Source organism: Macadamia integrifolia, chromosome 10 (assembly GCF_013358625.1).
Source record: "Macadamia integrifolia cultivar HAES 741 chromosome 10, SCU_Mint_v3, whole genome shotgun sequence".
Taxonomy (NCBI): Eukaryota; Viridiplantae; Streptophyta; class Magnoliopsida; order Proteales; family Proteaceae; genus Macadamia; species Macadamia integrifolia.
In genome coordinates this window covers 14,542,589-14,555,476 of record NC_056566.1, presented here as the reverse complement: position 1 = coordinate 14,555,476, position 12,888 = coordinate 14,542,589, and the positions used below count along the sequence as shown (strand labels likewise).

Below are 12,888 nucleotides of genomic sequence, written 5' to 3'. Positions count from 1 at the left end.
TAAATAAATATGAACCAAATCGATCCACATCATTTAAATCAAAACCGAACCGATTAACACCCTTATCCCACAAGGTGCTTAATGGGTCATCCGGGACCATCTAGCCTTTTTGTTTTGGTTAACAGGTCTATCTTGTTTTCAAGGCTGTACCTCTTTACCTTAAATGAAATAACCAGAAGCCATGCATCTCCACCGGTCCTATTTATTGTTCCTCTCTCTAACAATTGTGGCAGATTAGAGTCAGATCTTGGAGAGAGAGAGAGAGAGACAGAGAGAGACAGAGAGAGAAATGGAAGAAGTCTTAGCAGAGAGTGGCTTCTGCCCACCAACGGGAATCTACCATAGCAAATGGGTCTCTCCTATGCTTCCTCAAAACCCATCTCTCTCCCTTCCTTCCTTCCTCCTCTTATCACTCCCCCTTCAAATACTCTCAAAACCTGCCTTCATAGACTCCACCACCGGCAAATCGGTGACCTACGGCGAGTTCCGGTCACTTATCACCGCCGCTGCATGCACCTTACGTTCACTAGGAGTGAAGAAAGGTGATGTAGTTCTTGTTGTCTCACCCAACTTCCTTCATTTCCCTCTACTAGTCTTAGGGGTCATGCACATTGGTGCCATTTTCAGCACAGCCAACCCTCTACACACTAGGCCTGAATTAGAATCTCAAATCCAAGACTCTAAGCCCATTTTAATCCTCACTACCCAAGAGCTAAAGCCAAAGCTTGATGGCCTCATTTCTGGTCCTCTTCTTATAGTTCAATCTTTCATAGATGATGTGTTAAATCATCAATCCCATCAAACATGGGAATCCGTAAACGTGTCAATCCATCAATTGGACACCGCGGCACTCATGTACTCGTCGGGGACGACCGGAAAGAGTAAGGCCGTGGTGTGTTCCCATGGTAATCTTATAGCCATGAGTTGTTTACTAAGGCATGTTTGGGATGCTAATGGTGAGGCTTGTAATGATGTTTACATGTGTGTGGTGCCTTTGTTTCATATGTTTGGGTTGTCTATGTTTGTGTGTGGGGTGCTAGCCGCTAGATCGACGGCTGTGATCGTAAGGAAGTATTCGTTCGAGGAGATGCTCATCGCGGTGGAGGAGTACCAGGTTACTAGGTTGCCAGTGGTGCCGCTGATCGTGGTCCAGTTGGTGAGGCTGAGTTATGGAGCTAAGGGGGTAGAGTTGGGTTCTCTAAAAGAGGTGATATGTTCAGGGGCTCCCTTGGGCAAGGACTATATGGACCGGTTTATCAAGTGTTATCCCAACATCATACTATCTCAAGTAAGTTCACTCAAAGATACTGATACCCTGGGGAAAAAAAATTGTCATATTTTGACCATTTTACCCTGTAGCCATAACCAGATTCAGATCCTCTCCAGCATGGGTGTATCAGTGCATATCTGATGGCTGGGTATATCTAGGCACGCACCCAAAAAAATTCAGATCCTCTGCAGCGCTAGCTAGCCCCCCAGTGTGCACTTGACGACTGGGAGTGACTGGCATGCACCTGCCAATTCCTAAAACCCTGCCTACGACTCTCACACCTAGATCAACTATTCCCTTGTTTGAATTGTCTAATGATCCAATACTGATCTCAACTCTTCACCAGTTCTTAAACCCTTGTTTTGTTTATGATTTCCAAAATACCCATTTAAGATTTCTACAAGATAATTGCAGCCATTAAATTTGTTTTCACAGCATAGTAGGGTCTCATGGATTATAGTTGTTCTTGCTCTGTAGTGTAATTCTGTAGGAGGATGATTCAATCAAATATGTTTGATTTATATTGTGGGTGCAGTGCTATGGATTAACAGAGACCAATGGCCCCATTACTCTATGCAATGGGGTTAGTGGTAGGCTTCACGTTTCCATTGGAAGGCTAATCCCCTGTGTGGAAGCTAAAATTGTTGATGTACAGACAGGGAAGCCCCTTCCACCTCTCAAGTATGGAGAGCTTTATCTGAGAGGGCCTCCTATTATGCAAGGTACCCTTTTCATGTTTAATCTTCATTTTTAGCCATTTTTTCCATCTTTTACTCAGTAAAATAGCAAAAAAAATCACTGAAACTTGCCTCTTGTATCAAGATCCCCAAGTTTCTTGAATCAGAAACTCTTAAAATCACAGATTTTGAGGAAAATCTTTGTTTCTTTCTGATTCCAATTTCTAGGGTTCCAGCGGATTTCGATCCAATTAGGAGGCCAATCTCATGTCCAATTCTATACCAAGTTATAGATGGATATGTGTAAGAACATATTGAGATAAATTCACTTGTTTTTTGGTAGGTTACTTCAAGAATGAAGAGGCAACAGCCCAAACTATTGATGAGGAAGGTTGGCTACACACAGGTGACCTATGCTTCATTGACCAATGTGGGCTTGTTTACATATTGGATAGGATCAAGGAACTCATCAAGTACAAAGCTTATCAGGTATAGGTATTTCTGTTTCTTCCATTAGATTGGTTTATGATTTCCAAAATCTCTACTTCCCTGACTTTGGCTTTTTTTAACTCCACTGATGTTCACATGTTTTCTTTTCTTTCCATACACAGGTTGCTCCTGCTGAGCTTGAGGAGATCTTGTTAAGCCACCCTGAGATCAATGATGCATCTGTAATACCGTACGTCGATGTTTTAAGGATCTTCAAAGTAAAAATTTGTCATTTTAGACACATAAGGTTATCAAATCTAACTGATCAGAAAATAAAAATTTTAGGTACCCTGATGAAGAGGCAGGGGAGATTCCTATGGCTTGTGTGGTAAGAAGTGAAATAAGCAAAGTCAGGGAAGCAGAGATTATCAATTTCGTCGCCTGTAAGGTATAGAGATTATCCTTTTAGTTGCCTTTGTCTGAAACCCTGTGCTTGGATCCTTCTATGATGAGTACTAAATAGATCAGATCCTTCTAAAGTAGTGAAGTACTTGATCAAAATGAGCACTTTCTTTGCTTATGTGCAATCTAAGAGGTCTTCAGCCATGGGTCTCAAACCTGAGCTTCAGTTTAATCTATACATTCAAGCAGTTGCAGGAGATAGCATCAATCATCTTAGAAGTTAGAACCCTGTGGCTTAAGTGCAATTGAGCTGCTTATTCATTTATTTGAAAATTTTACTTGTCTAGTTTTGATTTATGATGAAACAATTGATGTGTTCCTCAGGTGGCTTCTTATAAGAGGGTAAGGAAGGTAGTTTTTGTGGATTCTATTCCAAGATCACCTTCAGGAAAAATTCTAAGGAGACAACTTAGAGCACTGAGTGACCATCAGAGGTTGGAAATCTCCTCCAGATTGTGATCCAATCTTCATCAGTCATCATTTATGCATCTCTTATCAAGATTACAAGATTATGGGAGTAATAATTTTTATGTAGAACCAAAGGAGACATGATATATCAGGGAATGATTAGGGTGATCAAATAAATCTTCATTTATTCTTTATTGGGAATGGAATATGTTATATTCTTGGGCATAAATTTCATGTTTGCATCTCTCTCTGTAAATGATGTGATAATGGATATGAACTCCTAATCCTTAGCTATTGATATTCTTGTTCCTCTGATCCAAAAAAAAAAATGATTTTCTTGTTCCATATAACATGAGGGAAATAGGGAATATAGAAAGTGATTGATAAATCTCTTAACTGAAATTCAAATTAGTTTGAAGGGCTGGAGAGTTGAGAGGTAGTCTTGCAAGAGTAGTAGAGCTATAAAGCAAGTTTTAAGGATTCATATACAAAAGTTAGTCAACAAGCAAGCCCTATCTACTAGTAAGTCGAAAGCTCTCTCGCAGTTCCAAATGTGAATTAGGGGGACCTGGATCCTCTCCAATGCCTAAGTGCGCAATGAATTCTCAGAATAGTTTCTGGGTCTAATGAATTCTGAAACCTGATTTTCTTTATTATATAGTTTCAAAATGCATTATAGATCCATAATCCATTCCGAAAAATGCATTCCAGACACAACTTTTGTCTCCTTCTACCTTATTTCTTGTCATATCATATCTACAACCGACAATTGTGGATAAGCCCAAACAAACTACAATTACCTATCAGTCAATAATAGGGGCGCATGGAGTGCACGAGGTTCCCACCTCTACAGGAGTTGAAGATGATTAATGTAGTCAGCCTTATCCTCGCTTCATAGAAAGGTTGTTTCCAGAAAATAATGCCCATTTTTTCGATTTTGTCAAAGATGCTAATGAGCCAACCTGTATAAAGAGAAAAAAGGACTGACTTATTGGTAATGACAATTTGTGGCACAGGTAGCCATAAGGGTATCAATCGGTATGGTATAATGTACCAAGAGTAGATGGTGAAATCGTACCATATTGAGAAAATTCAATATAATATGATTTTCGTTCGATATGCTTTATGGTTTCTATTTAGTACGAATACGATTTTGATACAATATTTTTTTTTCTTATTATGTATATATAGTTGATAATTTGGTATTTCAGTATGATATTTGGTTTGGTTTCAATATTTCGGTACATTATTCATTACAGTTTTGGTAATTTTGTATCCTACCAAACTATATGGTTTTGTCTTAAATACCGATATCGTATCATATGAAGAAAAAAAAATAATTTTCTCATATGGAAACCGTATCGAATCTCTTTTGGTACCGAATTGAAGGTTACCACACCTAAATGGCTAAATTCCATTTAGCCCCAATAAGTTCAGTGCTCTTGTCAACTGGGTTTATCATAGGTGATCCAATAATGGCCCAATCAACCGGCCCAGGAGAATGCTACTAATGCAAGTAGGTAACGTATAATTGGGATCACGCCCACATAACAAGAACCATCCCTGATTGGTCAGGGCCCACTATACAGGAAATTAGGTCCGATGATAGGGACTGCTAACATTTCCCACCATCCCCATTGCCATGATGCCATGCTTATTACAAGCCCAGTCCAGCCCAGCCCATGAGGAGTAAGGTCTACTCCACCCAACTATGACACTTCAAGGCCCAGTAGTTACTTTCTTGTTAAATGCGACAGATCGGATCTGATCGGCATCGGCCCCTGGATCGGTACAAGTGAAAGGTCAAAAGGTAAAAAGGTAAAAAAAAAATTTTTTAATGACAAATAAGGGGTATTTCTGGGTGTCAAAATCTAAACCGAATCAGTAAAATTGATCATACCAAACCGAAAATAGCTCAGTCCAAACGAACTGAAGCCTTACTGGGCCAATTTGGGTTTGGGATATTGTAAACCCCATAACAAAGCATCGAAAACCTAATGGATGTGAACCAAATTGAAATCGACTCAAAACTCAGACAAAAACCAAAATCAAAACCAAACAGGTAAGAAATCGAAAACAATCCAGAACTCATTAAAAAACAAGCTTTGCATAGTTTTGTATAAATTTGTATGGAAAATCAAATCCAAATCGGACAAAAAGCCAAAATTAATTGGATTACAAACCAATACAAAAAATCGAAGCCAAATTGAAATCGAAACAAGTTTTGCATTTGTGTAAATTTGTATGGAAAATCAAATCCAAATCGGACAAAAAGTCAAATTCAATTGGATTACAAACCGATACAAGAAACCGAAGCCAAATCGAAACCAAAATTGAAATTTCCTTATTGATTTGATATCGGTTTCACCATTCTCACACCAAAACCAATTTAACCTGATAATTTTGTATAAATTGTACGAAAAATCAAACCTAAATCGGACAAAAAGCCAAAATTAATTGGAATACAAACCGATACAAGAAACTTAAGCCAAATCGAAATTGAAATTGAAATTGAAATTTCCTTATTGATTTGGTTTCAGTTTCACCATTTTCACAAACAAAACCGATTCAACTCGGACCAAAACCAGGCCAAACCCCTAGGTTATTCCATCCAATCTGGGCCAATACGGGCTAATCCGGCAATCCCCAATTGGATCATATCGGCCGTATACGATCCCGAAACCGACTCCGATATCTTGAACCATGTGTCTCGTACTCTCGTTCAAGTTTCACCTTTCAAGGGTTGGTGGAAGCTCCATTCACCAATCTCCACTATCCCAGTTGGCCATTACCGCTTTCAGAAATTTCTCTCCTTTTCATTCGATTTTCGTATACATAATTACAAGGAAAGGCTTAGAGTCTAGATCAATGCTTTTCTTCTTCGCAATCTGATTAGTGGAATTCAAAGAGAGAGAGCAGGATTGATGGAAACCCAGCAGCAATCATGGAAGTTGAAAATTTCGTTCAGGAACGCGACCATCCTCGTATGTTCCTTCAACCTCATCGCCTTTCTTCTCTTGCTTCAAGGCTTCCTTTCCGGTATCTCTCTCTCCACCAGAAGACTTAGTCCCGATCAACTCGATGCAGGTCCTCCCCCATCTCCCCAATTTTTTTTTTTTCTGTTAATTCTTTAGTTTTTCCGTAATTTTTTTTTATCTTTTTCAAGGACATTGGTTTAATGACTAATCATGCATAGGGGTTTTCCTAATCACCATGAATAGTTGGTTATTTCTCGAATCACATCCTTGAAAAAGTAGAAAATTATCATTTTTGTTTGGGTTTGGTTTGGAACTTTTAGTTGGAATGTGGAGTTGATGGGGGAAATTTCAGTAGAGTTAGTGTCCACACTGTGTCTGGTTCTTTGCAGTATTAGGGCTTATCAGATTTCTGCTTTCATCTTCTCTGTTTTTCTTTTCAATGGGTGTTGTTAGGGATGAGGAAGAAGGAAAATCAGGTGTTCGGCAAGTCTTCAATGAAAATTGAAACAGAGAAGGCTAATGAGTGCTTATAATATTGCCAAGAGGCCATGTACGAGTGGTCTAAAACTGGTTTAAGGTGTAGGATCCTTTGAAATAATAGAGAGATGAACTGTCATTTGTAATAAAGTGGGAATGACAGACTATTATACGGGAGATAAAAGGATTGGTCCGGAAGGAGCTGATTTTTCTCAAATCTCAATCATTTGAAGTGTGGTTTTCACAGCTTATGTTTCTATTGAGAAAACTCCATTCTTGATGAGAGAATCCAATTGCTCCAAGAAGGAAAAAATATAATAAAAAAGAGTAGAGAATAATAAACTCGTCGATATTGATAAAAGATTACCTGATCTAAGTAGGGAAAACTATAGTACAGGAGGGCACTGGTTGGGAGGGAACCACTTTCTCTCAATCATTTTTGGGTGATTTTCATAGCTCAGGTTTCCAGGGAGAAAACCAACTCTGGATAAAGGAATCTAATTAGCCAACAAGAAAAAAATATAGTCAACTTATTGGTTTCAATAAAGAAGACCATATGTAATTAAGGAAAACTATAATTTAAGAGACAAGGGGACTGGTTGTGATGAAACCTGATGCGGTAAAAATTGACCGGATGATCTTCCCTGCAGTTCCTGGTGCTTTAGCCGACCTGCACAGAAGAGATGACAGGGGAGAGCCGGGCTGACCCAACAGGGGACTCTTGGTATTTATAGGCTGCGGATGGAGAGAGAAGGAGGGGAGTTTGTGCAGAGTCCGGTTCAGGCGTAGAGTCCTTGAGAGGAGTGGCTCTGTGATTCTGGGAATATTCCGGGTTCCAGGGAATATTCTGGGAATATTCCCCATTTATCTCGGAGGTGCAAGTCGTGAGAGGGGTGGACGCCTCTGATGACGTGTAGTGGATAGAGTCCTACCCCCGTGATCAGGGATTACATTCCTTGAATGTAGGAGTAGACGAGGGCACGTTTCTGGGTGCCTTACTTGATTGTGTCAAGCCAAGGTGATAGGTCAGCCGAGGTGACTGGTAGCATGGCCTGATGGAGGGCCGAGGTAGTAGCACGGCCTAATGGAGGGCCAAGGTAGCAGCTCACCATGATGGAGGGCCGAGGTGGCAGCACGACCTGATGGAGGGCCAAGGTGGTAGCTCACCCTGATGGAGGGCCGAGGTGGTAGCACGGTCTGATGAGATGCCGAGGTGGTAGCACGGCCTGATGGAGGGTCGAGGTGGCAGCACGGCCTGATTGAGGGCTGAGGCAGTTGCTCGCCCTGATGAGATGCCCAGGTGGCAGCACGTCCTGATGGAGGGCCGAGGTGGCAGCTCGCCCTAATGGAGGGTCGAGGCAGTAGCACGGCCTGATTGAGGGCTGAGGTGGCAGCATGGCCTGATGGAGGGCCAAGGTGGTAGCACGGCCTGATGGAGGGCCGAGGTGCAGCCTGGGTCAAGACGATCCTGCCCGTGCCGTGGTTGGGAAGAAATACCCTCATCAGAACCAATTTCTTGCAATCCTTTGAATGGCGTTTTACACAGTTTTGGTTTAAGGGAATCTATACACAGTTTTGGTTGAAGGGAATCTATACACAGTTTTGGTTGAAGGGAATCTACGGAGGAAACTCAATTCAAGATATAACAGAATCCGATCAGACAACTAGAAAAAGATAGCATACTAATCAGTTATGATGAAGAAGACTGGATGCAGGTCAAGAACTAAAGAAGAACAAAGGAAAGGTTGCATGAACAGCCAACAATCAAATAAAAAATCATATACTGCAACAAGGTGATAGCAAAAAAGAAGTGTTAACTGTAGCCAAGTAGAAAGAGCTGCTTATGGGAAAAGATGCACACATGCTTTCATTCAATAAAGAGTTAAATCTACACCCATAGACTGACAGTACTTCCCCGGTTGTAGAATTCCTCAAATCTTATTCCTACAAGGACTCAAAATTAACTTCTAATTTCTAGATGAAGTAAAACCTAATTTTAAATCCAATTAATAATATAGAAACTTCTATTAGTGCTTGAGCCCTATCCACACACACACACACACACACACACACACACAAAATCAGACTCATGATTAAATTTAGTGCCTAGAAAAAAAAGTAATGATTAAATTAAATTTCTACAAGAGAAAACCCATTACAAGCGTGCATCTTGTCAGCCGGGTTTCAACGTTAACTTTCTCAACTTGGATTCGCGAGATGTCTTTTCACCTTATATTTGGTTGAAAGATAGTTAAATTAGTTTTCAATAAAAAATATGCTAACTACATTTGAACTTCTAAAAAGTATAAATTGACCTGAATATGGACTGAAAAGAAAATTTCCTATATGGGTCTGCACACTTCCTCCCTGCAGTTGATAATCAAATTTGAAATAAATGGACAAATTTTGGAGCTAGAGATGCTCATGCATAATCTGTAGTGATAGAGTTGTTGAAATAACTAGATTTATTGGAACCTGTATTTATGGTACAATGATTTGAATTTGATTAGAATGAATGAAGAATGCAAAAATAAACCTCTGCTGAGTCAAGTTTGCATCAAATATATTTGGTCACACTATGGCCTTGCAACTGGTCAATTCACCACATTGAGCATCTGTTTCTATTCTTCAGAGAAGCTGATCTTTTGCTAACCCTTTTGTCTGTTCAGTGACTGGTATCACTATTGGATGCTTCCATTCAATGGAGATATAGATCACTCACTAAGCTTTGGTGTTTTAAGATAAAATAACAACTATTTTTCTTCTACAGAGAAGCGGATCAGTCAGTTTGGCTTTTAATCCATGTGTGGAGGTACTTGATTAGTGTTTCTTAGCGAATAAATCAATGATATTGTTACAACCTCTTATCCCAAAAGCTCGAGCTGGGGTAGGAACTACAACAATATATATCTACACTCCCCTCGCACATGCAGGCCCACACACACACACCCACACCCACACACATGGCTCTGCAAGGGACATTATCATGTGACACCAAGGGGCACAAAGCGTAGGAGCACAGCACACAAAACCCCTCACACATATTAGGGATCGAACACCCAACCTATTGGTTCTAATACCATGTTACAACCGCTTATCCCAAAATCTCGAACGGTAGGTAAGGACTACAACAATGTATATCACAGATATGATTGTTTGAGTGTCTGTTCCATCTTAGTTAACTCTAATTGAGAATGAAAGTTTTTTTTTGGATTCGTAAAGTGCGATGAACACCATGAATTCAAGCCAATGGCTTGATCATTTTCGTAAACAAATCAAAATAAGCCCTAACTAAACTATGAGATAGCGGTAAGAAAGGGGTCGAACCCACAGGGAACTAGAAGGCTAAATTTACTAAGATTGAGATGAGTGTGGTTTTAAAAATCAAATTTGTAAAATCCAGAATTAAAATTAAAACTAAGTAAACCAAGTAACAAGAATAAGAATCGAAGAGAAGAAGTCATCCTTAGGTCTCAAATCTGTTTTTGTATTATTACCAATTTCTGGTTCATACTTCGGTTCATTGAAACTACAAGTTCCAATGCAACCACAAAACTTGAATAGAATAATTGAATCACAGAAAAAAAATATCCTAAACTAATTTAACCATTAAAAATCATCCACAATGGGAGGGGTTTTTAACATCAAACAATCAAGTATGAATTCTAACCAGAAATTAAATAACAATAACTCAAAACTTCATCTAGACCTAAAGATAGAAAGGAGACTTAGCCGCTCATGGTACTAATGAATGAAGTGCAGCAATGATGATGGTGTTGATGAACCCTTGGCACAATGGCAATCCTCTCTGTGCAATGCCTCGATCCTTGCCATGCTTCTAAACTACACCATCTCCATCCATTTAGCATCAAAGTTGTGCACATCTCTTGAAAACCCTGCAAGCATACAATGTCACATTATATAATCAAATTAATCATGAAAATAAGATTAAAATTAACAATTAAATATTAATTTCATAACTGATTACAACCCGATCATGGCTCTAAAAGAAAAAGATGATGGGAGAACTGTTCTATTTCTCTGTAAAAGGAGATGATATTCTATGTTGGAAAGTTTTTAAATTATAGTAGTGGTGTTTTTCATTAACCATGATGATAATTTTTCTTGGTGGTGTTTATCATGTGTGGGTACATTGGTCATAGTGTTTAAGTGGTTTGGACATACCTGTAATTGCACCAATTAATTAGTAATAAATTTCTATTATGGGCCCACAATTAGAGTAACTTGTGCTCTCCTAATCGTGAGCCTATTCTTCACTCACGGTGGTTCTTCTTCTTTCTTCTCTTCTCTTCTTCCTTTGTCTCTCAAAGCTGTAGTTGCTGGTTAGTCTTGTTCTAACATTGTTACACAGTATTTGAGCACCATTAACCAGTAACTACGGTTCCTTCTTGGTGTTTTGAGAGTCTTTTGTATTTCTTTTGTGATTGTTTACAGAAGCTCTTGCTGCTCTTATTTTTCATGACTTCTCTCGTTTGATTATCGTATGAGAAAAGAGACCTTTTATGGCTATTCTTGCTTCTTCCTTTGGATGTAATGGAAGAGGTGAAACAAAAGTTTTTCTTACATTGAAGATATGCTGAAACCCTCCTTGCAGCTTCCTAGTATACACTACTTTGAGACTTTTTCGCATGTTGCTAGGTTAAACTTTGTCAAAGAGTACTTATTTCCTTTGCTGTTAATCAGATAAGGCATTATATCGACTTGATATAAAAAATGATGTTCTCTATGGTGACTTGCTTGAGGTGTATATGGAGTAACCTCTTAGGTAAGTTGCTCGGGTGGAGGGTGCTAGTAAATTCTGTAAACTTCATAAAGAAATTTATGGTCTGAAGCAATCTCCATAAGCTTGGTTTGATAAATTCAGCAATGTTGTTACTCAGTGTGGATTTACCTAATTTTATTCAGATCATTTGGTTGTTGTTTATCGATTTGATTTTGGGGTGAAGGGTTTGGTTGTATACGTTGATGATATTATTATTTCTGATAATGACTCTTTTGATATTGATAAGGTTAAGTTTTATTTATTGCAATAATTTCAGATGAAAGATCTAAGTATCCTTAGGTACATTCTAGGGATTGAGGTTGTGAGAAGTACTAAAGGCATCAGTCTCTCTCAGAGGAAGTATATGCTTAATCTCTTGAATGAAACTGATATGTTAGCATCCAAACCTGTTGATACGCCTATGGGTCCACATAAGAAATTTAGGGTTAATGATGGTGAGGTGCTCACAGATAAGAATATGTACATGAGACTGGTTGGCAAACTTATTTATCTGACGTGTCCAAGTCATATATTTCGTTTGCAGTAGGAGTTATAAACCAGCTTATAGAAATGCCCAAACGGTCTCATTGGAAGCAACCTGTCAGATTTCAGTATGTTAAAAGTGCTCCATGAAAGGGTGTCATATTAGGTACTCTGAAGTTGACTAGTCTAGTGCTAAAGGTGAGAGGTCTACTATTGGCTATTGTATCTTCATTGGAGGAAATCTTGTAACTTGGAGAAGTAAGAAATAGACTACGGTGGCAAGATCTAGTGCTGAAGCAAACTATAGCCCTATGGCTCATTTGACAACTGAATTGTTGTGGGTGAAGTCTCTTCTTCAGTAGCTTCGGTTTCCTGTTACAAAGCCTATTGATATGTTGTTGGATACTGTGATAACCATGCAGCCATCTACATTGCTGGCAACCCTTTTTTTCGTGGGCGTACTAAGCACATTGAGGTCGATTGTCATTTTGTAAGAGATGTTGTGATGAAAAAATTGATTGCTACACCATTTTTAGCTTCTAGAAGTCAGCTTGGTGATATGTTCACTAATGCGCTATTTCATCCATAATTCCTTGGTGGTTGTTCCAAGCTGTGCATGGGTGATATTTATGCTACTGCTTGAGGGGGTGTGCTATTATAATAGTGGTGTTGTTTAGTAACTATGGTGATACTTAATTGTCTTGGTGGTGTTTATTATGCTTATGTTGTAGTTTATGTTTATTTAAGTCATAGGGTCCAGTGGTCATAGTGTATAAGTGGTTTGGACATACTTTTTGATTGCACCAATTAAGTAGTTACAAATATCTATTACAGGCTCATGATCATGTTAACTTGCACTCTCGTAATTGTGAACCTCTTCTCTTTTTTTCTTTTTTCCTTTTTTGGGGGTTTTTTTTTTTT

At 39.0% G+C, this 12,888-nt stretch overlaps 2 protein-coding genes across 4 annotated transcripts in view; both read left to right on the top strand.

Annotated features, from left to right (window-relative positions):
* The first annotated feature begins 222 nt into the window (after positions 1–222).
* LOC122091020 (probable CoA ligase CCL5) lies at positions 223–3,596 on the top strand. The gene is made up of 6 exons (XM_042660826.1): positions 223–1,288; positions 1,806–1,992; positions 2,291–2,436; positions 2,559–2,626; positions 2,722–2,824; positions 3,163–3,596. Exons 1-6 carry the CDS (start codon positions 290–292, stop codon positions 3,295–3,297), a joined length of 1,638 nt encoding a protein of 545 aa, XP_042516760.1. The 5' UTR covers positions 223–289; the 3' UTR covers positions 3,298–3,596.
* Positions 3,597–5,977: 2,381 nt separating this feature from the next.
* LOC122091919 overlaps positions 5,978–12,888 on the top strand; it is a 10,325-nt gene continuing 3,414 nt past the window's right edge. Inside the window, exon 1 of one of the 3 annotated variants that reach the window (XM_042662164.1) lies at positions 5,978–6,230. In XM_042662164.1, the coding sequence (XP_042518098.1) occupies positions 6,191–6,230 (40 nt within the window). In that variant the 5' untranslated portion in view covers positions 5,978–6,190. Of the gene's footprint in view, positions 6,334–11,512; positions 11,845–12,888 lie in introns of those variants that run through there. The other 2 variants (XM_042662162.1, XM_042662163.1) reach the window with 2 other exon arrangements.